Genomic DNA, 27,228 nt, shown 5'->3' with positions numbered 1-27,228 from the left:
GCAAACAATGTTAGGCTGAAGCCAGGGAAGGAAGTGACTAAGCATGTAACTGCAACCACTTGGAATAAATCATTCCTATGCTACTCACAGTGGGAATGAGCACAATTATATGCTTCTGAACTTTGTTCATGTTTATCTCTTTCAGTTGCAAAATCTGCTCAACTGTCATGTCTAGTTTTCTCTTCAGAATGTTACTGATGCTGTAAAATAGCACATCACACTGACTGTGTTTGGATTGGAAGTCACAGCCCCAGAATAACACGCTGAAGTCCAAGCAGGAGTCCTAAGAGAGGTAAGCTGGAATGCTTTTTTATCTCTGTGGAGTTTTTCGTACATAAGCAAGTGAAAGGAGAGATCAGTAATATTTTAGGGTATTTCAACAAGTTACTCTGCCCTCTTGCCCTCTGTATGCCTGTTTGTGCTGAAGAGCAGTAAGACGAGGAAGTACAAGAATAAAAGTAAGGGAGTTCAGGGAGCTAGAAAATGTTAGTCACAATTTTATACAGAAAATTAACGGTGATATTCAGTAGATATTTAAATAGTTTTCAAAATGGTAATCTTATAACATCAAAAAGGTTCTACAAGAGAACAGATGTTGACAAACTTATTAACCAAAGATATGAGATAATTCTGCATTTTAAAAAGAAGTCTCTGTTTCTGTATTTGATGACTTGATGACTATGCTGTCCTCACATGGAATTTTGCTATTAGGCCATTCTAGTTAAAAAAAAAAAAAAAAAAGGCATCAAAATAAATTATACCCATAACAAGAAAAAAAATAGAATAGATATGGAATAATTTGTGTTGGAAGGCCAAGAAGAAAAGATAGCTTAACTGATGGGAAAGATATATGCTTGAAAATAACTAGTGCCAGACAAAAAGTCAAGGAAGTCATCTATCATGTTGATGAACCTATACAATAATTAAATATCACTACTCTCTCATAAGTGGAGATACTGAGATGAAAGGAAGTTAGGGTAAAAACTGAAGTCTGGAAAGCAAGTTATAATGGGTTTTTATATGATGTGGACATCATGGGTTTCCCATTATAAAAGTTCTTGTGAGCTGCCTTCCTCCAGCAGTCAAGGAGCCACTGCAGCCAACAGATATTCCAATGCTGACCTGACAGAATAATTAATTGTACAGCCTCAGCATATAATGAGATATCAAGGCAGCTTCATCTGGAGACCCACACAGTTAAATGTACACCAGGGCACATGGCTGAAATTCCTAAGAACATGTGTGAACATGGATTATATATTTGTGCTCTATGCCAAGCAAATGAAAAATAGTAATTCCTTAGAGGTGTATACACAGGGTAGGAATTGAAAAGCAGAAGCTACAGGAAAAAGCATGAGGGTAGAGGGAAGAGCTGAGGAGGAAAGGCTGGCCCAGAGAGTTTTAACTATGCAGCAACACGTAACACTGAAAAGGTCTAGGGTTTGGAGGAAAATAAAGCTCTATCAAAACACCCATATTGCTGACACTACCACCACCTCATTAGTCTTTAATCTAACATTACTGTTCCTGTTCCTACCAATATGAGCAGGCACATTCAGAGCTCCCTCCTTTCCCTCTGGCCAGAACTGGACACTATCAGGATTATTTCTTTTCCCCAGGCTGCAGAGTCCAGGACCAGGCTGCAACTTTGCTTGGACTCAGTTCTGCAATGCCTCTAGACTGATGTCCCAGCAACAGTAGAGTTCTTCATGAACAAAACTTTTCAATGAGATGTCCATGTTAATGTGGCTCCCCAGGAAATAAATTCATTCCCTTTGCCACCTATCACAGTCTGCCACTGATGCACATGCAGAATTGTTACAGCAAGGCAGAAGTCCCCTAAGAGAACATATCATTCTTCATAGACAGGCCCACTTCATGGTGACACCTAAGGGTTTCTGAATACTCAGGCTACATAAACTCCCTAAGTGCTGACAATCAGACAATAGGCAGTCTTCCAGCAACAGCATCCTGGCCCATAAAAGACTGGGAAGCATTTGAGAAATAAATACAATAAAGCTTGGGTTTATTCTAACCTAATCTCTCTAGCATCTTCACAGAGACTACAGGCAGAATCACAAGCAGAGGCCACTACCACTGTCTTGCATTTCACACCTACACATCTCCAGGGCACTTATGGGGGGTACAGTTCATGCTCTGCAGGTTGAATGTAGCACTACATGTAAGATGTAATTCATTTCTTTTACTTCAGTGATGATCACTTACCTTCTGTTGCTTCCACTCGTATTCACCTTCCAGCAAGATGCCGGAGGATAAACCTGAATGGATCAACACTAAATCCACTGAAACAGAAGCACTGGTATCAGCTTCAGAGAGCAAGTAAAATGATAGCTTTGCATCTCATGTCATGTCTCTGGAGAATGAGACTGGAGCACGTCTTGCCCTCACACAGCTTCAAAATCATAGGGCAAAAAGTCAATCGGGGAACAGCAGAGTGTCCAATGCCTCGTTAAGGATATGGGACTTATGACAGGGTCTAGGAAGATCTACCCACTGGCTGCCATGAAGAAAGGTTTGTGTGTAGCGTTACCTCCCCCAGTAGAGGCCCGTGTGACCTATGCACAATGCTCAGATTTAAACCAAACTGTCCAGCTGGAAAGGCTTTGTTATCCAGCAGTGTGTGAGGGAAGCCACAGCCCACGCGGCCCTGTGACCGTGGCACCAAGGAGATCCTGCGGGTACACCCTCTACCAGACGTGTCCCTGGTGCCCTCTGCCAGCAACCCAACATTACAGAGGGCACTGACTCCTAGAAAGGGGGCACAGCTCCTGTTCTCCTTCAGCTTATCAGAGAATGTGCAGCACCAGGATCCTTTCACCCTCACCAAGGCCGGGAGAGGCCTTGCAAAGCTAATTGTTTCCAGCAGAAGAGTAAGTGGATATTTTCATTTATCCACCTCCCCCCTACCTCTTACCACCACGGTCCACTAGGACTGCACCGACCAGCTGCTGGGATAAGATCCTCTCTACTCCTAATGCTCTTTCCCTATTTCTTCAGAGCATTTTCTGTTGCCTCAATTTCCCTTGCCCACATGTTCCTCAAATCCGGCTTTCCCACACTTCCCTTTCCTTATGTCTGTCTTTGGCAAACCCTGCATCCTGAGTTTCTCTCTGTCTTCCCACGCTCTGATATTTACACTGGCAGTTATACACCCCAACTCTAATCTGATCCTCGTGGAACAGCAGGTTCATTTAATCACCGGCTCAAAATTGCAAACACATTTTATTAGACTTATCTCTCTTAACAGTACAGCGATAGCACACCGCAGCACCATTTAGAACGAGCTGCTTCTGCTAACCCAGCTGACTCCTGGTTTCTTTACAGTCAAATAAAGTTAAGGGAAAGACACATATTGTCCCTCCATAAACCCAAAAAGTGAGGCACTTGCTAACTACAGTTCCCCAGAGGGACGTGTGATTCACACAAAAAGGCACTCCCAGACCCCTCTGTCTGTGAGCAGGAAAATGCTGTGTTCTGTCCTGGTCTAAATTCCCAAGTCTGTGCATTACAAACACAATGCAATGTGTTTAGAAAGGATCATACAGCTTTCCTGAATGGGTTTCTTATAGAAGCAAGAAACATTTTTCAGATTATTTTCCTTTTTTAAAAATGTTGGTGGGTTTTTTTGTAACAACATCATTAAACAAGAACTGGATTTTAAAGAGTAAGCATGGAATGTCCTGAGGAAGGCTAATGTGAACCATGTGACAGAGCAGGGGAAGGCTTCTGATCGATTTGGAAACCACCAGCACCCAGTTCCTTACACTTGGGGAATTTTACATCCCTTCTCTGCCCCACTCACCCCCATTTATGGAAGCTGATAATTCTGTCGTCCCTCTTTTCAAATATACTTAGCAAACAGATGTACCTGGCCATTACAGGTGCCTTCTCATAACACTGAAAAATGCAAGATTTGCTGTTTCCCCTTTTCTCTGCAAAATGTTTCAGTTCCAAACTAGCTCTGTAGAGGAACAGGCTTTCACACTCGATGTCACTTTTTGATTCACCATTTACTATTTTGGCTGTAATTCACATTAAGCTTTCCATAGGGAAATTGCAGCTAGGTACAGAGAACTCAGCCAGAATTAATGGAAAAAGAAAATACACTCAAATTTAACTAGATAAGGAAAAACAAAATCAAACATGAAATTAAACTGAAGCAAATTACTGAAAAATCAGATATCAGGGAAATCCATCCAGAACAATTTCCACACAGAAAACCTATTGAAAGTTTAGCACCAAGAGAAAAATCTGGACCCTGTGATAGTGCATAATTTCCAAATAAGTCTGAATTTTTCCATCATGATGATGAAGAAAACTGTGTTCATCACAGGCTCTGCCCAACACACCTCTTTTCATCTGGATGAAGGTTAAAGCATATCTAGCAATACATATGCCAATGTATTTTCTGATGTATGCCATTTTCCCTCCCAGAAAAACAAAGTGGAGTGATCACAGAGTCACAAAACTGAAAACCACTCAAAAAGCACTCCAGGTTCTGTGGTATCTCAATCTGTGTCTAAGGCTGAACTTCCAAAACACAGACTGTGTTCAAGAGTATAAAAATAAAGGAAATCATTTGCTTAAGAGTTTCAGCTCTGCAGAATTGGCTAAAACACTGTTTTCATAGGCAGAAGAGAAAGGATAACATTGTTTCTGAGCGCTAGCTTTCAATCAGCATCAAGTTATGGAGACTTCTGTCACTTGTACCTTTTCCTTCCTGTCCCTGACTGGAGTTAAACTCATACCAAGGTGTCAACACACTCCTGGATTTTGGGCACCCAGAAGATATGGTATTAGTTCTAATGGAAATAGCTTACATAAGAGAAGTTAACCAGCTGGGCTTCAGGTTCTTTTCTCCTGGTTACAGGAGTTATAGGGTAATGCAACAGGGCTGCACTGATATACAAGGTGTATCTTCTTATCTAAAACGCAACTTTAACTTAATTCTCTGTTTTTCATTGTTTATAATATGGCCAGCCTAGTCTGAAATTTTATATGAAATGTTTCAGACTGGGAGCAGCTCCGTTTCCACAACTGGAAGAGAACCCATTCTGCTGTATGAAGATACAGAAATGTAATTTAAGAAAACTGTTTATCAGACACTGGCACTTTTCCTGCTTATGTAATTCAAAAAGGATCTCAGTAAAGAAAATTGAATTTGGCAATCCATTAACATAGATTTGATGGTCTCTCTCTGTTCATCTCTTGATGTCTCACCCCTTTCAGAAAAATGAAAATAACTCTTGGTAAAAGAGTGGCTGTTCCCTCTTATTAGTGCAGTATATTGGCAATTATTAAAACCCTGGGAAAGCTGCTGAGGCTCTGCTGACTCATGGTGGCCAAGAAGCTATTTGTTAACTCCACAACCAATATGGAGGAGGGAGAAAAGTAAAAAAAGGAACAGGCAAAATTTGGGAAGAAGGCTGAGTGCAAGCTGGTATGCTAAGTAGCACCAATTCTTCAGGAGAAAGGATTTGGATGCTATCTGAAGCTTTAAATGCTGTGTTTGAACCAGGTGAAGATTCGAACCTAACTTCATGCCATCTAAGTTTATGAACCTAAAAGAACCATTTCAATAAAGTTTCCCTCTCACAGGCATCTACTATCAACAGAGGAAGAGCAGCAGTTTCAAGAGGCAAATTGACTTACCAAAGGTCTGAACTGTCTCCTTCCTGCTCCATCAAGCACAGAGAGACCCCCAGGCCGTGATGGAAAGCCTACACCAGCACAGCAGGGCTGGCACGTGACACTGCTGTCAGCAGAACAGCTCCTCAGATTCTCACAGTTCCCAGGGCAGCCTTCAGTTTGTCGCTGGCTCCTCGATCCTACAGATCAGACTGAAGAGCCAGGAACAAGCTGCAGCAGAGAATGGGAGATGGTGACACTGGCAGAGATCAATGGAGGAATTAACCCTTTCCCACTCCACAAATCTCACCCAAAGGCAAGAATTTTCACAGAACTCGTCTTGATGCAGGATGTATTTCTGATGTGAAAGGTGCTCACAGCTGTTAGCTGGGAGTGACCGTGCTCCTAATTTAGACACTAGAGCTTGATGCCCTAGTGGGATTACTATAAACCTGAACTCATTCACAGACTAAGTACTAGGCAAAGCTGGCATTTCAATGCCTGGAAAAATTTGGGTTTCACCTCATTTTAAGTTATTCTATGCCCACAGCAGTGAATAAGAGAAAAGTCAAAGCACATTATTCCAAGGGGTAAGGATTCTGCCTCAGAAAGAAAAAGTGGTTCTCAGCCCCGTCTGGGTGGATTTGAGGACTGCACTCTGTACTCCTCTTTTAAGGAGCAGCACACTACTCTTCAGGCTCCAGGCCATTCTCACACAAAGAGCCATGATTTTCCACTTCCCCGCTATTATCTTTGAGCACATATTTCTTGGTGAAGGAAGACTGCCAGCATGGTGCATTTACTGTACCACCATCTTACCTTTGCTCTGCCCAGATAAGAGGATGTGTTCTTTCCCTACAGCACACAGGAAAGAAAGGAAGGCTGAGGAAAGACAAGGCAGCTCTTTAGGTGATATATGAGGACTGTCCAGCGTCCCACATCTAAAAAAACTCAGCAGAGTTTACCTCCACATAAAATCCCATCCCTGTCCCGAATTACAGTAAAACCAATTCACCTCATTAAGGTACTACACCAAGCTGCTTAGTTGTTATATTGTGAGGGTTAGGGAAGCCTGTGGTTGGAGTGTTAGTGTTGTGGAACAAAGTGACAGCAAGTTGGGAAATAAATGAGCGCAGTACTCTCTTCTAACCTTCTGGCACCGTGCCTTTTAACAGAGAAGAAAGGCAAAAAGGCAAAATGTCAGTTCCAAAACATTCTTCATGTTGTAAAATATAGTGTCCACGCTGAAACACTTGATAAGGGACACACTGAGGGGGCTGATACTTCACTGAAAAATAGCGAGTGACTGTAAAAAGGTTACGTGAACACATATCTAAAGCAGTAAGAAAAAAAATCCTTGGGACCAAAAATTGTATCCGTGTCCTACAAATGTCATATCAGCCCTTCAGACCGAAGTCTCAGCAGCTCACTGCTGCCAAGTTCAAGGATGCAGAGCAGCTTTCACAAACAGCCGGAGAGACTGAGAGGATTCGAGTATTCGACACACCTCGCTGCTTTACGCCGCAGCTGACCATTCCGCCGGTCTCAGTGACTCGGAGCAATCCCTGTTTTCCCGGGAGAGCTCGCTCATTTGCAAGGGAAAGGCAGGGTCTGCACATGCCCGCGGTATTCCTGCCGCTGGGGGCAGCTTTACATAAGGCAGCGCCCGCCGCCAGCCCGGCGACAGTCGGACGGAGCTCTCGGCAGGAGAGAGCGGGACTGCGCCGAGCGGGATCCTGGCGAGAGCTCATCCCACCTCCTGCGCTTCCAGAGCAGCTGCCCAGCCGGATCGGGTGCTCAGGGAGGGAACCGCTGGGCTATGGAATACAGATGTGTGAATTCAGATAGCTAAACGGTGCTTGGAAAAGGAATCTAACATGCTTCCCTATAAAGCAACATTTTAAAAGCCAGGTGCCTAACTATAAAGATGCAAAAACGTAATATCCATGAAGATCCTATTACCTAGGAAGAATTTGACATTTTGCTGCGAATGCTGTGTTGGGATTGATTTATTCTTGGAGTGTTCTGCACGGCTGGCAAAGAATAATGTTTCAAAATCGGTCCATCTCCCAAGGGGTCCAATTTTTCTTCCTGGGTGTCAGCGAGCCCTGACTCACTCCAGTGCAGCTGACAGGGGCTGCCATGCTTGTGGCACACTAAGCAAAAAACAAAAGACCTAAGGACGACCTTTGAACAACACAAAGGATGGGTATGTTTTTCATATTATCTTTTTAATTTATAGTTCATAGTTACTGCATAGCCTGTGCTTTAATTACTCCATAGACTTACCTTGATGTGATTTGTTATTATACTTAAATGGTCTAGGGATTACACCTTTTACCCAACTGCTTTTCAGTATTTATATCAAGGTATTCTTAAAAAAAAAAAAAAAAAAAAAAAAAAGCTGAGTAAAAAAAAAAACTGTGAAAATTAGTTGAGTCTGGCTAGGGGTTTTTAAAAGATTGTTGAAGTAAAAGATTTTAGCATGATTGAAAGAAATGACTGATGTGTGGGGGGATAACTTTTCTAAGTTGTTTTTATTTCCAGGTTTCAATGTAATTAGGCTACTGAGCGGATCAGCTGTAGCTCTGGTAATAGCCCCTACTGTATTACTGACAATGCTTTCTTCTGCTGAACGAGGATGCCCTAAGGGCTGTAGGTGTGAAGGCAAAATGGTTTATTGTGAATCTCAGAAATTGCAGGAGATTCCCTCGAGTATATCTGCTGGTTGTTTAGGTTTGTCCCTTCGATATAACAGCCTCCAAAAACTAAAATACAATCAATTTAAAGGTCTTAATCAACTCACCTGGCTCTATTTAGACCATAACCACATCAGCAATATTGACGAAAATGCTTTCAGTGGAATACGCAGACTAAAAGAGTTGATCTTGAGTTCCAACAGAATCTCCTATTTTCTTAATAATACCTTCAGACCTGTGACAAATCTCCGGAATTTGGATCTGTCATACAATCAGCTGCAGTCTCTGGGATCTGAACAGTTCAGGGGCTTAAGGAAGCTGCTGAGTTTACATTTGCGGTCCAATTCCCTAAGAACCATCCCTGTTCGAATATTTCAAGATTGTAGGAACCTTGAACTGTTGGACCTGGGTTATAATCGCATCCGAAGTTTAGCAAGGAATGTCTTTGCAGGTATGATCAGACTGAAAGAGCTTCACCTGGAGCACAATCAATTTTCTAAGCTCAACCTGGCACTTTTTCCAAGGCTAGTCAGCCTTCAGAACCTTTACTTACAGTGGAATAAAATCAGTGTGATAGGACAAACTATGTCCTGGACCTGGAGCTCATTACAAAGACTTGATTTATCTGGCAATGAAATAGAAGCTTTCAGTGGACCTAGTGTTTTTCAGTGTGTGCCCAATTTACAGCGTCTCAACCTGGATTCAAACAAGCTCACATTTATTGGTCAAGAAATTTTGGATTCTTGGATATCCCTCAATGACATCAGCCTTGCTGGCAATATATGGGAATGCAGCAGAAACATTTGCTCCCTGGTAAACTGGCTTAAAAGTTTTAGAGGGCTGAGGGAAAACACCATTATTTGTGCCAGCCCCAAAGAGCTGCAAGGGGTGAATGTTATTGATGCAGTGAAAAACTACAGCATCTGTGGCAAAAGTACCACAGAAAGGTTTGAACTAGCCCGAGCTCTCCCAAAGCCAACGTTTAAACCAAAACTCACCAGGCCTAAACACGACAGCAAGCCCCCTCTGCCCCCGACTATCGGAGCCACCGAATCGAGCTCCGAGCCCGAGCACGACACAGAACACATCTCCTTCCACAAAATCATAGCAGGCAGTGTGGCTCTTTTCCTGTCTGTGCTTGTGATCCTGCTGGTGATCTATGTGTCATGGAAGCGCTACCCTGCCAGTATGAAGCAGCTGCAGCAGCGCTCGCTCATGCGAAGGCACAGGAAAAAGAAAAGACAGTCGCTGAAGCAAATGACTCCCAGCACGCAGGAATTCTATGTAGATTACAAACCCACCAACACTGAGACCAGCGAGATGCTGCTGAACGGAACGGGACCCTGCACGTATAACAAATCAGGCTCCAGGGAATGCGAGGTATGAACCATTGTGATAAAAGAGCTTTTAAAAGCTGGGAAATAGTGGTGCTTTATTGAACTCTAGGGACTATAAAGGGAACGTTTTTCTCACTTTTCTGGCACAGCTCTTCCATGTCTCTTTTTTGTACATTCATAATACTGGTCATTTTACTCTCATACATAATCAACTCACTGAAATTTAAATACCGCCATCAATGTGAAGCCTGAGCTCTGGTTTAATACAATACCTATTGTACAAACCCTCTACTGATTTCATTAAAGTCTCTCTTGTTTTTAAATAGAAAACTTCTTTCATAAGTAATCCACTGCACCTGCAGCAACTGTGCCTCTGTTTAGGGAGAAAAATGACAACAATGAAAAAAAAAATCAAACTCAGTGTGTGTGTCCCCCCTTTGCTTCCCCAATCCCCTCCCCACCCCCAGTCCTTGCTCTAAAAGTCACTTTTTGAACCCAGAACAAACTAAAGACCCAGGTGCTGTAGCATCATATGAATTCTGAGGTGTCTGAGGAGAGAGATGGTGCAGGAACAGCTTTGAAAGAATGTCTAAGTGCTGCCCAACACAAGAGAGACTATAAAGCCATTGAGGAGTTAAAGCAGCCTTAGGACATGAGGTATCGCTAAAAAACAAAGCTGAGGGAAACCAAGGCTTAATAAAAGTTTAAAAATAAAGAGCTACAATGGGATTTATTGTACTGCATTATAATAGTGTTTCTATAGGGCTGATAACTAGTAATTGAAACCTATTTATGTGACTTCATATAAAAGGTGCCAGTGTTTATCCCTACATCCAGTTGCCTTTCAGAAAGTAGTCAAAAGGCATTCATTAGATGAGGAGCAGAAATTCCTTATTGATGCAATTAGAGGAACTCAAATGTGTGGCAGCAGAAGCAAGACCACTTCCTGCACACATTTGTTTCAGTGCTCATTAGAAATTCTCTTTTCAAGACTGTCAAAGGCATTAATGTAGCTGAGGAAATCATTAAAATCCATCATTTTCTTCTATTTCTGTTTATTTGCTCGGCTAGGCTTGTTAAGGTCGTGTGATGTGTTTTGCACACTGACCCTCTAATAAGTAAATAAAGCTTCATTACTTAAAAAGCCAAACACTGTACATTTTAGACATACTACAGCTGCAAAGAGCTTTCAGAGGAAATTGGTTACCCACTGATCTGAGTGCATCCAAAAATCCTTACATAAATCAGTGACAAATTATTCTTCTCTCTTAGTAAAACCATAATGAACATTACAAGAATTCACAGATACTCATTCATCAGTAGTTCTGGGCAAAATACAGATTTGTAACCCAGCTATTCCCTGCCTTCCTTCTCCCAAAGTCATGTATGTTGTTGGTTGCAGAAGAATATAATATCCCCCATATTTGCAAATAAATCATACCTCTAATTTTGATTATCAGGAAGGGAAGCTATTAAATAATATAGCAGCACCTTTACAGAAGCAAGTCAGTAATTTAATTATGTCTATTTTGTAACTTGATTTGGCTTAGTAAACTGCACGTCTTCAGTGGGAGGGGATGTTTCTACAAAGCAGTTTCACTGCAGCAGATTAGAAAAAGCAAAACCTTAGCAGAATGTGCTCCTGAATTGTTACTGGAAAAAACCCAATCCCAGGCAATCACCTTGAAACCTGCTAGATACAATGACAACAAAGCTAGAAAGCACCTCTTAAAAACAACTAATACACTCAAAGGGGTTTGGGTTGGGTTTTTTTTCATGTAATGGAACCATTCTCATTTCCAAGGACTGTAGTGAGGAAAGAGCCAAGGGTAGAAGCTTGAGCCTATAGTGAACCCTGCAACAGAGAACCTGTTTTCCTGAGTAGAGGAAGGATCCCACACCATTAATAATGCAAGTGCTCGAGAGGCTTCAGCAGCACAGCACAGTTGTACCTGAGTTGTACCTTGAAAGTTGCTATTAAAAAGTCAATACACATTTAATTATCTTGGCTATTATGGGATTCAGCTTTCTACCAGGAGGCCTCTGTTATCTCTGCACTGAAGGATTAGAGTTTGCTGTAAACTTCATGTTAAGAACCATCCCTGTACTTCCCCAGGCTTTAATCTCTGCAGTGGTGACTGGTATTAGGCACAGCCAAAGAAAGAAAGATTTGGTACAAAACATACATATGTTCATATATACATACACGCACGTGTGTGTGTATGTGTATACATATATAAATCCATATAAAAATAAAATAAAATTTTGATATTTAGTTTTAGGAATGCTAACTGCAATCAGAAAATAATTTCATACTATTGCTTTAGAATTTTTGCTATTCAAAAATATTTAATACACCTTCTAAAACTTCTTAATGGACTGTGATTGTGGATGAGTTGTCTATAACTGAGCTGAACTTTATATGCTTCCTTTTATGTTTCTTTAATGCCTCGTTCTAACCATAACAATACTCAGAAAGAATCAATCCATAACCTCCTTCAGAAAGCAATGCCTGTAAAATTTTCATCAGCTCCCTTTGAAAAATATTTAATTATGGGCATGAAATATAAAACAAGGCCAGTATGCCATTAACCATGGAGGGGTCACAACAATAATTGTGAAAAACCAGCATGTCTATATTCATCCACAGACATGCTCAGATCAATTAATTCATACGAATTCCCAAACACGCCCCACGCACAGATGAATGTGTAATTGCTGCTATCATCACTGATAATGAAAACACTGTTTGATTACACAAAAAAGATGCCCAGTGTAACTCTCTGAACCTTCTTGCACAGCCTGGGGCCTGTGAGCCAAGGTGTTAAATCCCCCTCCAGTGCCTATGGCTTAGAAAACACTTTAAACCCACATCACAGCACGCTAAAACACGTTACAAAATCCATGCTTTCACCTGGGCAAAGACTACATGAACTAAGCTCAACTCAGCCTCACCACTGTCAAATGAAACGCTCTGGAAGTGACTTGTTTTGGGTGGCACAGCCACCAGAGCCACAAATTCTAATAATCTAGCAATGATTTGGTCTTAGCTGAGCAACTTTCAGTCCCTGTGAAAGGCTGCCCCTCTCCTGAATACAAATGAAGTGTTGAAGCCTCCAAGGTTCCAGAGAAGAAATTTCTCCTTTGTTTCTCTCCAGTATCTAAAATTCTGACCCCGCTTTGTATAGAGTTTTGGATATTTTGGTGCCAGCCTGTGACAAAACTGTTAAAACCTTGCTGAGGTGATGCCAAGGAATCCTCAGAGGATGTGCAGGAGCTATGATGCCAAGGAATCCTCAGAGGATGTGCAGGAGCTATGATGCCTCTTACAAATCTGTGAGCCTTCACACAAGCATTTTAGGCACTACCTTGAGGAAGGAGATGTGACTGAGTGCCTCTAGTGACCTAGCTCTCCCTTAATGGAGCTGATACTACCCACACATTCCAAGTCTAGGAGAGCAAAAATGGGGTTTCAAAGTGTTTGGAGTTTGTTTTGTTGGTGGTTTTTAGGATTTTTAGTCATCTGCTATTCCTTTTCCTCAGTCATATATGGGGTTCTGGGGCTACCACTGGAACACCAGAGCTTTACAAGCCACAGACAAAGTGCAACACTCTTCCATGCCCACTGGCATTTGCACTGGTTTTGCAGCCTACGTTTATTTAAACAATGTTGAGAGAAATGTTGGTGGAATCACCAGACTGTTTCATTTTATTGCAGCACCCCCAAAAAATTTTAAGGCAAGTCAGGACTTTCTCTGTGAGACACTGTAGAAACACCTTCCAACAATCTCTTACCATTAAATTGTTTACAAGGAATGTTGAAAAGACAGACAGACCATGGCAAATAGACAGATTTGAGAGAATTTGCTTGATCACAAACCAGTTGAGTACTGGGAGCATAATCCAGTCTCCTCACACCAAGACATCATCCTAGCCAGTGGATTACTCAGCCTCTCAACGACTTAGCTTTTGGAATATTCAAACGCTATTTCAGAGTAATAAACCACACAAAATGCATCTCTTTGGAAAAAGAAAATAACTGATGTTCTAAGCAAATTCGAGGAGACTGGTAATGTTCATTCACTGTGTTGAGATTACCTCCAGCAATTGCAGAGTAAGAGAATAACAATGAGAACAAGTGGCTTGAGTATAATGACTGCAAGCTCCTCTGCTGGCTGGTTTCCCTGACTCACTATCTGCACTCACACAGCCATCACAGCTGAAGCTTTGGCAGTGCCCTCTGTTTTTTCACTATCACGAAATGGTGAACCTTGATATAAAATCCAGTTGCAAAATGAACATGAATGTACAATATTCCTGCAAACACAATTAGAAATGTTCAGTTTGCTGCAAGCAAATGGTCTTTGCTGTCAGCCACTCAACTCTAGATAAATATTCTCCTGGATGAATTTCTGTGGAACAATAGTGACATCCAGTGGGAGCAAGTTTAATCACAGGTATCTCCAGTATATATCAATTCACACATAGATGTGTTTTCCTTCTCACTTCGTGTCTTTCTTTATCGCATGGCAGAAGCATCAAACTCTTTCAGCATACTAAGTACTCAACTGTATCTGTGTATTGAATTCATAACCTGAATGTAAGGAATATATGGAAAAAATAAGAGTAGATAAATGCCAGCAAGAAACAGTTTATCCAGTGTGTAAATCACTACTGCCAGTAAAAGGCAAATAGTATATCAGTAAGCAAGGACAGGAGCTCTAACAAGTTTGTGGCCACTTATTTGGAACTTACTACTTATAAAACATCGCTAAGTGACTTTAACAGACTATAAAATAAACTCAGGCTACAAACAACTCATTTAACTTCATAACAGTAGAGGTTGAAAAAAATATTTTTTTGTTTATTTTTACAATAATGAGAGAAAGATATTATTAGACATCGAAAGGAAGGGCACTCACCATCTGGGAACAAATCAAAGTAACAGCTTCCTCTCAAAAACACACAATGTACAAAGAGACAAGAAGCAAATGATGAAAGATCAAATTTACAAACAACAATAGTGTCACACAATGGGAAACTCAGAGATGGCATGAACGTGCACCATATCTGTTTGGGCTCACAGCAACCTCTGCATGTTCTGCAGCAGCTACTTTATGCCTCAGTAACTCTGTGCCAGTGTTACTGGTATGATTTTAAACCACGGTGAATGAGATAAGCCAATGAAGTCAGGATTATAGTTGATAACAGTCAGATTTCATTTCCCTCAGGAAGATGCACAAGAACTCATTTTGCTCCCCACTGAATGAAGTACAGTTGTATTTCTAATTTTTGATGTTCTCAGGTGCATGGGGAGGTCACCTGTCAGTCCATGATCCCATGCCTTACTTTTCATGCCTAGCAAGCCTTTTGAGAATGGGTGTCATTGCAGTGGTACTGAGTGGGATTTTGATGTGATTCTCAGGGTTATAGCCAAACTATTTCCTGGCATTCCTGCCAATGGAACACAGTAGGGCACAAAAGGAGCAAAAAGTGACTGAGCTCAACAGCTATGAATAGATCACCAAGGAGGTCGTAAAGTAATAAAAGGGAGTTTATCCAGGACTCTCTGGGAAGACTAGTGGGAGTTGATGGCCAATGGTTTACCTACCAGGGAATTTTCAAATCTCATTTAGAATGAGTAAAACCACCATAAAAGCAAGAATGAAAAAAAATTTGCAAGTAGGCAGCATCTTTTTTATCCAACCAGTACATCATAGAAATCACATTTCCCTACAATTCTTGTCTTGCTCCCACTGTTAGGCTATCATGACCACAGCACTAGCATTCTAGTGTAAGAATAAGCACTGTTCACTGAGAAGGGACCAAAGGGCAAGTAATCCCTATTTATTAACTTCTTTATAAAGTGCTTAATGAAACCTACCGATGTTATTACAGGAAATATGACATGCTCATGTGAAAAATCACATTCTTCATCACCAAAATCAACCAAACCCTTTAACCAAACAAAACATTTCATTCTTTACTTACAGTTTGTTACTGTTGCCCACAAATTCTTTCTCCAGCAACTGAACAACTGGAGGTGTAATCTTGGAGGGGAGTTCTCCAAAAAGCCCTCACGTGTGTCACTTTAACCACTAAACCCATTCCCTTGTTGTGTTGCTGTGCCACTGATACCCTGCCCATGTGTCTCAGCTCTTGCCTGAAGGTTGAATTTCTATTACTTCAACACCAGCAGTAGCATTGAGACCATGTACAACTTCATAATTACAGTTCAACCTTGCAAATTCTCCAAGTGTTTTACGACAGCCAGACTCTACCAGTACATCACAAGGACACATGAAAATAAAACATCTTAATTACTCATCTCCTGACGCTCCAAACGAGGACACAAACGCATTACAAGTTCATTGCTTCACACCACTGAGGAACTCACCTGCTCAGTTGTGTGCAAATCCTTTTCTACTTCAAACTAACAAAACATCCAACTAGCCAGCTCAATCTCTCAGGAACCCAGCTGCTTACTGCCAGAAGAAAGCAAACCTTACCACGGTGACATTGGCACAGCCTGCAGGAGCTGTCACCACGAGCTCAGTCTTTATTAGTTATTCTCACTTGAAATCCAACAGTACCCCCAATACTTGCCATGGATGATACTGGCATTATATCCCATAGTGTGATGTAGTAAGAAATGTAAGAAAATGTAAGAAAACATTGCATTTTCATGGGCACTAGTTCGTCCATAACCATATTGAGAGATAAAAACCAGAAAAAAAACTCAGGGAAAAACTCACGTGGCTTACAGTGAGAGCAAAAATTAGGAAAGATCACTCAGGTTTTCCAGAACAAGCAACTGGTTTTAAAAGATTTAAAAATCACATTCTAAAGAAAAACTGGAATGCCGAATAAACATTTGTGCATTTCTTAGAAATATTTTAAACATCTATTTTTTAAAAAAATTTGCTACTGTTAGATTGTGGACATCTTTAAACATCAAATAAAAAATTTCTCTTTTATTTCACACCTTCCTAAATGAAAGGGAGAAAATACCTTCTTATAATGTGAGATGTTCTTTCTGAAACTGTGGGACTGAGCTGGTATGGGAAAAATCAGAATATATTTCATCTTACTATTTTGTTGGGGTTTATCGCAATGATAAGCTACTGGTATCAGGTAACGTGCTCTAGCTGAGCACATCCTCCTGGCACTTATTTTGTGCTTCATGGCAAATCACAGGTGGTGGTGTTGGGTCTTGCATGTGCCCTTTGTGCCAGGAACGACTTACTGCATGTTTGAATACCAGCTCTTTAACTTGAGTCTATAAAAATTAGAACTCATGGTTCTGATTTTTAAATTGGGCGCTTAGATTTTCCAGTTCCCTAAAGGCTGCAAAACTCATCAAATAGACTCCCAAATAATGCAGTGAGATTACCATCCCCTTCCTGATCCATCCGGAACTCAGGGGAGGAAAAGTGCACAAAACATTCAAAGGTACAAAACAAGATCTCCAATGAAAGCTGGGCATCCTAATTACCTTGGTAATTCTTCCCTTCATTGCCCTCAAGATTAAAAAGTAGCTGTAGATGAGGGAAATGTGAAGACTGAACATGTGTTTTGCTGAAGTGTAGATAATAAGCAACAGGAATACATTAGTCATACAAATCACTGAACCACTGCAAACACAACCATCATAAATGGATTCCTTGTCCCAGAAATCTAGACTTTATGATGTATATTCTAGAATACACACTGTTCTTTGTTTGCTTTTCTTTATTAAAACACATTGTGCAGAAGCGTCTATTTGGCTTTTGGTAAGTTGTGTAAAAGCTGCAGGTGACAAAAGCAGAAGAAAAGGAACACAGTTTACAAAATGCAAACTGGAGTCAAACAGAAAAACACTTCAGACTTCATCTTAATTAGTTTCCTGTAACTACTTTTTCAGCTTCCTATAGATTATCCTGTTTATTTTAAAACAGACTGTAGGAAAGATTTTCAAACCTGCAAATGGGAATTTAAACACCCAAATCCCACCTGTTTGTTGCACTAGTTGAGCACTTAATCTTTGTGACAGACATTATCTCTTTTCTTATTCTCCCCAGAATTGGAAACTTGAACAAGACTCCAGGGTCTACAAAGTGCTCTGGCCAGCTCCATGAAGCTGGTCTAAAAACGACTTTCCCAGAGACTTTGCAAGTTGTCCTGCAAGGGAAAGGACACAGTTGTACCTCAGTGAGGTACAGACAGACTACCTGAGTAACAGTGGGTGGGCTGCATGTTGAAAAAGAGCACATCCTGAGGAATTGCCTTCTGACCTGCTACAGAAAGGACTGCCACTGATTCCTGGCACACAGTTAAAATTAACTCACCTCAGAAAAATAATTAACTGTAGTTCACTTTAGAAAACAGCTACAAATTCTGAAGTCTGGGGTTTTTTTAGCCAGAGGATTTTATCCCCCACATTCCTCACTAAAAACAATCATAGTAAATCTCGTACAAAACTATTTAGCCAAGGTATTAGAAAAGGATCATCTTTTTCTCTTCAAAAAAAAAAGAATAAACCATCAAATAACCATTCCAGCACATCAGAGTTCTGTTAGCAGTGTGATATTAGTTGTAATGTAACACTTTCATATCGTAGTATTAGCCTTGCAGCCATCTGTGATATGAGTCATACCCTCGGAGCAGTGCAGGCTCCATTCTCCACTGCTTCATCCCAGCCAGCTTCTCCTGACACACACTGTACTGCCCAGAGCACACACACACTGCACAGCACAGCAATTTCCAATTCAAAAATTCATTTTGTGTGTTATTACAGCTGTGACTCACAGTGGAACACACTTACCATCCACCTGCCAACAGAGGATCACTACACACAGGGATGGCAACCCGCCTGTGGGAGTTTTTCCTATTGCAAACAGTCTCTCTATTTCTGAGCCTAAATGTTTAGTTTTTCCTACTTTAATTTATCTTTAACAACAGTTTCCAGACTACACTACTGATACAAAATGTGGGCCTGCAGCAAAACACAGCAATACTATTTTACGAGTTTAGGAGCCTCAATTACTAGCCAGAAACTCGTACTTCATTAAAGAGCAAATTTACTTCAGGCACACACGATACTGGACAGCATCTTCTATCCATCCCTACTGATGCTGCCAACACAAACAAGTTCTTCATTTTTCTCAGTAAGCAAGTCACAACCACAGAGAACATGGGGGGAAATTCTCATTCTAAATGAGAATCCTGTACATTGAATCAGGCTGAGCAGAAAGCAGGAACAGTGACTGGGAAAAGGGACTGAGTGGTGTGCAGTTGCCCTTAGTTTGCATGCACTAAAGCCCAGCAGGATTCATGGAAGTCTCCTTTTATGAAAGTTTAATAAAGCACAGTAACTTAAACAATTATGCACAATTCCTTGCTATCCAAAGGATAGTTTGTCTGTAGCCATGGCATGTAATGTTAAGTTCTGATCTGCAACAGCTATCATGTAGCAGCACAAAATAATTTGAATTACACTCTCAAAATCTGAAAGCATGCTGTACCAGTATCATAAATCACTAATACTAATGAAATGCATTTCTTCCAAAGCCACAGAACTACTGATACATATGCTTTGGCTTCATGTATAAACTGACATGGCAAATTCTAAATTTAACCAAGCCAACTTCTTTTAAAGCTTCATCACACTAATTACATCCATCAAGTGTGTAAAATACATTTTGTCAGCTAAGAACAGAGGACTTCAATTAAATGTAAATCCTTATTCAGCACTTTAAGCTGTTAATGGCTCAAACTCATTAATGAGATGATGAAAAGAAAATGCTCCTACATAGAGACTCTGTAGTAAGAATTTATTACAAGGACTCATTATTTCCAACTAGTTCATACACTGAAAGTATCCCACACATATGTCAACACCCCAGTATCAACAGAGAAATGTACCAAAATAATCTTGTTTGTTTGTAAATGTGCTTGTACACATATTCAGGGCTTGACAGTCACTTCCAAGAGAGATGGATGACCTTCTTCCCTAACCTAGAGAGCTCCAAGAAGAGCTGGTGAGGTGGCCTTAAGTAGGGGGTACTGTCAGAATGGTATTTTAGTCTAACTTTCCAGCACTTTAATTTGTCAAATAATATGAACACTAATGGTCGACTGCACAGCATGCCTGGGCTTATACATTTTTATAATGATTATGGATAGATTCTCTATTTGAATTAATTCAGAAGAGCAGTGGAAAGCGATTTGCAGAACTAAGGATGAACTACTCCATCAGGATGGGAGAAGACATGAGAGTTAGAGAAATACCCTGTTATCCAAAACTTGCAAATTTAATTTCAATTTAGCAACATCAGGATTTATGAACTTTCATCCTTGTCATAGACTACAAGATTTTCTGTCTGTGCCTATAACCTCAAGGAGGGTTATTAAGGGGCTTTCCCAAAAGCAAGAAACCCCTAGTCATAGATACTCTCATAGAAAGGAAAAGTATCATTTACTTTCATTTCTTTTTCAGATTTCTCTGTCCCTCTCCACTTCCTTTCTTTCCTCCAGTCTGAGCTCCTCTTCTCTTTTGATTAGCTATTTCACACAAATAAAAAGAGAATCCAAGGGCTACCTGCCCTATACCAAATGCCCTCGAATTTCTACCAAGGCATGCCCCTGCAAAGCCTTCTTTAGAACCTCAGCTCCAGCAGTAAAGAAATGTTAGAGACATTTTCACGACTGTTTTAAATTACACACACCCCCCCCAGTAGAGAAGACTCATTGATCAAATAACAAGTAAAATGAGAGACAGGGAAGTGATTCATGCTCAAATACTATGAAAAACAAACCAAAAAAAGGATAAAATAAAGCAGTTTGGAATATTTGTGCCTTCTGCAGGAACCCTATCCTATCAATTTTAAGTGAAAATTAACATAACCTTGAAACATTGCTACGCATGAGAAAACAAAAGCCATCTCAAATGCTGGCCCTTGCTGTAACAGGAAGCTGATTAGCTACAAAGAATTGAAATTTTTTTTGTATCACTGCTTTATTGGGGCACTGCATGAAAGACAGGCCACGTCTCTGCAAAGAGGAAGCAGATTTGCCTAAGGTTAATTCCGCACCAGCTTAATTATTAATTAATCTCTCCCAAATGGATTTTTTAATGTACTTAAAAAGGGCCTTTGCAAATAGAAGTGCTCTGTTTATCGATAGGATAGTTTTCCAGGCAGGCAGCTATGCTGCAGTGTATAGACAGCATTCCTTGAGCTGATGTGCTTCATTAAAATGCATGGTTATAACAGGCTCTTAGAACTGCAGCTGAATAACCCATGATCCCCTTTTCTTCAGTACCACAGAACACTTTGCATCTCTTTAATAGGGCTGTTTCAGGATTTAATCACAGATTTACAATCTATACTCTGGAACAAGGACTCTACCTCCTTTAAAAAGGTTTCAAATAAGACACTCATTTTTTTAGAGATCCCTTCTGAAAAATCTATAGCCTTTGTCCCTTACCTGCACCTTCATTCCATTTAATGTCTGTTTTATACAATTTAATACTTTCTCTCTGCATGCCCAACACAATGAAAACACAGAGACTATCACATGTTCTTTCCAGCATAAATCTGGGAGTCCAATTTTGTTGAATGAATTAACAGCTTTGAAGGGGGAGGGTAACTGAGGAACTGCAGAAGCCGATGGAAAACCTGTGTTAGGCAGTAGATGGAGCAAGACTGAAATTCTGTGGAAATCCACCTGCTATGTAGCATTTGCTAACACTGCAGTGGTGCTGCATGCTAATGTCAGTAAGAGAAAGAAGGGGATTGGCAAATCTGTGAAGATGTATAGGCATTAAACTGTTCGCAAAACAGCCTGAAATAAAGGAATGTCTCAAAGTCAAACACTCAACATTACTCGAAATCACAGCCCCTCTCTATTTGTTAATACATTCCAAAAATCACTGTGATAATTACAAGGCTCATTTAGTCAATAAGGGCAAAACAGGGGGACACATGAAAATTAATCCTCTTCAGCTGGATTTCAGTTCTGACTGTACCTGACCCAGTTCCTTCACAAGTGAGACCACTCGGTTATTCACTCAGATCACTTGTGACAGTACTCTAAAGTGATCCTCCATTTCAAGGCCAGGTTGGATGGGGCAGTGAGCAACCTTTCAATCCCCTAACTCAAGACCTCTACTCAAATACCTTCACTGGGTTGGCCTATGCATCTTTTCCAAGCAGTACTGGAAGTCTCCAGTAAGTTGATGAACTTCAGAGATCCTTCAGAGAAAGATTAGGTATTAGTTTTCATCTGCTTCACATCCAGCTGGCCAATGAGCCTCCTAAAATGCCTGAAAAGCAGCTGTTCTCTAAGCCATATTTTCCTTTCTAAGGGGCAAGTTCAAGGACAGGTCCACAGTGCAGGCTGCAAAAGGGTATTGGCAAAACCCTACGGAGTGAGTGTCCAGGGCAGCCCAATAACTTCAGTAAACACCTTTGCATTCATTTTATGCCTCTGAAGCAACATAGGTCAGCGAAGAGTCACTGCACATCCCTTCTCTGCTGGTTTCATTCTATATAAGAGTTTGTTTAATGGAAAAAACTGTGCACTTCCCAGGGTCTCCACCAGCAGCATCAGCTGCCTCAGGTTAGCTGTCGGCTCCAGTGTGGTGTTTTTTAAGGAAGTGTTGTTTTGCTTGACAGTAGTAACACTGACTATAAGAACAACAATATATATAACTGCCTTGTGCTTTCATCTTCTGTTACTGTTCCAGACAGCAAAGTTTGCAGAGCCTGTGGGAAAGAAGCCAGTGACCATTAACCTTCACTTTATTTTATGCTTTTATAATTTTAGGAGTTTAGTTTCAGACTCGTAGTCTTCAGGGCTGCAGAGCTGAGACTGGACTGAAATACTGCAAAGCAGCAAATGCATGGCACAAGTTAAAAGACCCTTTTCCTGAGACCTCTGATTATTTCCCCCAGCCCTGGGAGAAAATTTATGTAAAATTTATTTCAAGGCACTTTGCAAATTTTTCTCTAGTTGGAGTAAATGTGATAGAGTTTTGATTTCAAACATACAAGGGAGAGAGTTTTTCAAATCTTCACGAAGAATCCCATGAAATTTCCACTAACTTTGCAGCACAGATGCTTTCTGCTTTTGTAACAAAGAAATACCTCCTGTTTTGACAGTGGCCAGTTCAGAAGTCACATTGAGTAGGAAATACCTGACTGTCTTTCAAAGTCTGAATTTCTTGCCAGTGGACTAGATGAATCAAGGCTGGAGAGATGGCATACTCATCTCTTTGTTTTTTCCATCTATATGAATCCAGCAGAAAATTCTACTGCTGTTAAAAAACAGGAAATTCCTCTTATACCCTCATGCTCTCCTTTTCTTCAACTCAGATTGGTCCACTGAAACCCAAGTTATGACTTTTCCAAAAAAGTTATGACTTTTCCAAATAAGTGTCCCATGAAATAAGAAGACAGAGCTTAGTAAGAACGCACTGGCCTGAGGACTTTGAGGGTATGGTTACCATAAAATCACAAGGGTGTTTCACAAAGTTTAACCTTCATGACTAATTCCTGCATCAAAGCATTCCAAAAGGTTAGCTGAGTTTTATGGAACATTCCCATATGCTGCAGTTTGCAAATCAGTGGTATGAAAGTAGGACAGTGGTACCGTGCTGACAAGAGGCCTTAGCATTTAACAATTTCCTCACTAAATAAGCGTGACTTCTGATGACTGCAACAAATCCACTCGTCTCAGCTTTCCAGCACAACACACAGCAGCTCACGTGTGCCCTCTCCACAGCATCCACATCTCTCTGAGGGCCAGCCTGCAGAAGCTCAAACACAATGGTGCTCTCCCTGAGGAACAGCACCAGACACATAAACAGCCTACACTTGACTTAGATCTTCCCAGACAAGTGTTACCCTAAGACATGCAATGTTATTCCTGTTGAAATTGTGATCCCCTTGTGTAAACTTACAGAATTATTTCGTTTAAGGTTTATAAAACAAGGTACGAGGTAAGCCAGCATCACAGTGAAGAATTATTTCATCATAAACAGCCCTTTTTGGATTCTATTTTTCAAAGGCTTGACTGCTTAAATTAGCTATTAGTTCCTGTTACACACAAAAACTGTAGGAGACAGTAAACAGGCTTTCATTGGAAAAGAAGGTGGCACCATCGATTCTTTACATTTCCTAGAAATCAGGGTCAGGGGGTTCAGGCCATCTTGACCTGCAGGTGGAAAACAGCTAATAATGCACTTTGTGTCTTGTCCCAAATGCTCCTCAGGGAGGAGAATCTTCAGCCAACACACACTGTAAAAAGGGTTGGGTTTTTCTGAGTTTTACAGGTTGATGGCTTTCAGTAAATCTTTTATAACACTGTCATTCCTGCACTTAATACTCCAGGTGGGAAGGGATGTTCCCAGATGCAGGGAATGTTCTGACATGCTGTGCTGTGCTGCTGCAGAGGAGTCAGGCTACTGCCCACCAGCCCACAATTACTCCCAAATCAAGGGAAGGCAAAACCCATCATATTATTTTCACTTTTACAAGTCAAGTCAGTCCCCCAGTGAGCCAAATATCTCTTGTGAACTTCACTAACCTTCATATTTGTTTAAGTTTTGGGACGTTAGCAGATAAGGACATAAAGATTTCTTCTAAGTAATACCCTCAGCAGGAGGAGTACATCTCTTGTTTCATTTCTTTGCTTGGTGTACGCAGAAATCAAAGCCATGAATCTGGAAAGTATTTTCCTTACTTGGAGTTTTAACATCATGTATTAAAAAAAATCTAATTTTCCAGGAACTCCAAGCTCATCAAGTCAGTTATCTATCACTTAATAAATTAAACATTTTAACATTCCTTCCCAACTGCTTCAATAATAGAATTATTTCTAATTAGAAATAAATATCACACCTTAAAGTAATCTTAACAACAAAAATATTGAAGCACCTTTCATTAGAGAGTCTTGAAACACTTTGCAAAACATTATTAATCTCATTTATACAGACAAGACACCTGTTCTGGCTTCCTTTCAGGCTGTGGCAGCACTGGGAACAGATGCTCAGCCTCCCATGGCCGTGGCACCCTGACCATGTAACCCGCGTTCCACACAATTAAGGGCAACCCTGCTTAATCAAGCCAGAGTGGATTTCCATTTCTCTTTAGACATTAAAACTAGTACTCAAAAAGATGTCCCACCTTGCAAAAGGGGCTATTCCTCACTGCACTTTAAGACTCTGTTCAAGCAGTGTGTGTGGTGGGAGTTCTTTGTGAGATTTGTGGGAAGAACTCCCACCACACACAGTCACAGGTACCTCACAGCCCTCAGAAGGGCTTCACCAGATTTTCCCAAAGGCAGGGATGCTGTAACTCTCAGATGGGACCAACAGCTTTAAATGGGCAAGGGAGTCTGGAGCTCCTCAACTCTGTCTGTTCAGAAAACTCTAACAGGAATTTCCTTTGTGTGGTAAAAATTAATTTTGTCATCTGGGCTACTGTCTGGCCTCTATTTCAGCAGCAGTGCTGATCACATTTTGGCTTATCCAATTAACATAATCCCATTTTATACAGCCAAAATTATGTATCATCTTCTCTATAGCCTTTCTCCATTTTTAGAGTTTATTCATTAATATTACTTTATTGGTTGTTTTCTTACTTTCTAAAATGTTGCTTGAAATCTTCTAGCCTGTCAACCCATAAAATGAAGTTACTCAGTGCCTGTAATCAGCATGGAGGCCTGTTGAGGTTTGTCAGGCTTTCCTCCTTCAGGGACAGCAGATGATGGTGGCCTACTGAACTCCAGGGAAACACAATGCTTGACAGCAGGGCAACACTGCATTGAAAAGTACTGTATATCCTCCAACAAAGTAAACAAACCAGAACTCTCACAACATTTATACCAGCAATTATCACCACCATAAAAAAATCCAGGGTTTCATTTTGTTAGCTTTAGCTTTAGAAGACTTATTCCACGTGGTGAATTGTGGCTATTTTTTCTAAAGTGGCTCATAATCCAATTGCTCACAGATTCATGTACACTCACATAGTAAAATTATTACTGGGAATGTCTATTCAGATGAGAACTTTCTGAAAATGGAGAAAGGGACTAAAATCAAATTTTGTACTTATCATTTAATAATCTAGAATTAATGAACTTTTTAACTGATGTCAGTGGAAATCACAACTTTGTATTTATAGCACCAGACAAAATTCAGTTCTATTGATAACCTCTATACTGATTTCTAGTATTGGTCCTACCCAATATGACTTAGCAAAAACATGCTGATGCTGTAGCTATCATTCCCTCTAAAAAATCTTTTAAAATAACCCATTTTTATCCTAGTGTTTATACTAGAACCAGTAAGTAGCATTGAAACACAGCTGCCTATGATAAGCTGACGAAATCCAGCTTAAATGGACAGGCAGTGACACAACCTGGCAACAACCACATGGCAGTACTTCACTGCTAATATCACACACAGAAACGAAAGATGTGTCCAAAAACCAGACAACTCAAAAGAAATAGTCCTTTTTTATTTTTTAATATAAGAAATATTAAAATCAAGTGACCCTTGCTGGGCACAAAGCCAGGCTTGCCCAGGCAGAAAGAACAGGGGATTATTGAGAAGGAATGTGCTACCCTACCCTGCATCCCACATCCTCTACAACAGCAGCAGCTCAGGAGCATTCTGCGACATTCCTAAACAGGGTCCAAACTGCCAAAGGCTGCTTTTCTCCATCTTGTCCTGTAAAACATGATGGCAGGTGAGGAGGGGGTATAAATTGCATTTTACAGGTTGAAAATTCTGACCCAGCTTCCGATGACCACATTAACATCACGAAGGAGTTGGAATTCTAATGAGATGATGGCGCCGGAAACACTCAGAATCAAACTGAAACAAATGCCAACAGGAAAACTGTTTTAATTCCATTGTGCCTCTGTTTAGGTAGCTCAGATCACAATGATACATGATATAATAATCTACCTTAACTGCAATGATGCATTTGCTGGAGCACAGACAATTGCAACGCCTCATAAACTGTGGAATTCATGTACAGGGCACTGAATTGTTTGTGCTTGCTCCTGAGCTAAGAACATCACAAGCACAGTAGGAAACGTCACATTAGACCTGCCTAGCAGGCTTTCTAACTGTGAGTAACCTGTGTATAACAGGTAGAAACAAATATGTACAAAAAAAAAAAAAGAGACAGGTTACAAGAGTTAGAAAATGCTGCTAACATATCCCTGCAGGCAGGTGAATCACGTATTACACTTTAAATAACATACTTGTAAGTGTTCTCATTATACACTTTTTTATACAGAATTTTTACTGAAACCTTAACATCACTGAGTTCTGGCAGCAAGTTCCATAGATGAATTATGGACGATGGATAAAAAGATTTTAATAGGCCATTTTAAAACCAATTCCCTGTCCCTTGAATCAAATGCTCCTAAACATTTTCCTCAGCAAACTCCAAACCATTTCTTCTTCAGCTAATCTTGCTTTAATATATAATTAGAACTGACCATAGACTCAAGAAAAAAAGCATAATATTTACACAGAGGTATTATTA

The 27,228-nt window shown here is 40.5% G+C and overlaps 2 protein-coding genes across 11 annotated transcripts in view; one reads left to right on the top strand and one right to left on the bottom strand.

Moving 5' to 3' along the window:
- Positions 1-27,228, bottom strand: part of LOC135417813 (catenin alpha-3) — a 438,645-nt gene that overhangs the window by 224,846 nt on the left and 186,571 nt on the right. The window contains exon 1 of one of the 8 annotated variants that reach the window (XM_064662325.1): positions 5,674-5,693. The exons of the other annotated variants lie outside the window; for them this stretch is intronic. The gene's annotated coding sequence lies outside the window, so the exon portion shown is untranslated. Of the gene's footprint in view, positions 1-5,673; positions 5,694-27,228 lie in introns of those variants that run through there. 8 annotated transcript variants of the gene reach the window in all.
- Positions 7,319-27,228, top strand: part of LRRTM3 (leucine rich repeat transmembrane neuronal 3) — a 78,969-nt gene continuing 59,059 nt past the window's right edge. Inside the window, exons 1-2 of one of the 3 annotated variants that reach the window (XM_064662329.1) lie at positions 7,319-7,858; positions 8,197-9,728. In XM_064662329.1, coding sequence (XP_064518399.1) covers positions 7,855-7,858; positions 8,197-9,728 — 1,536 coding nt within the window. In that variant the 5' untranslated portion in view covers positions 7,319-7,854. Of the gene's footprint in view, positions 7,859-8,132; positions 9,729-27,228 lie in introns of those variants that run through there. The other 2 variants (XM_064662328.1, XM_064662327.1) reach the window with 2 other exon arrangements.

This window comes from Pseudopipra pipra, chromosome 8, assembly GCF_036250125.1.
Source record: "Pseudopipra pipra isolate bDixPip1 chromosome 8, bDixPip1.hap1, whole genome shotgun sequence".
Lineage (NCBI taxonomy): Eukaryota > Metazoa > Chordata > Aves > Passeriformes > Pipridae > Pseudopipra > Pseudopipra pipra.
Note: the sequence above shows the minus strand (reverse complement) of the source record. Positions and strands in the feature narration are given on the sequence as shown.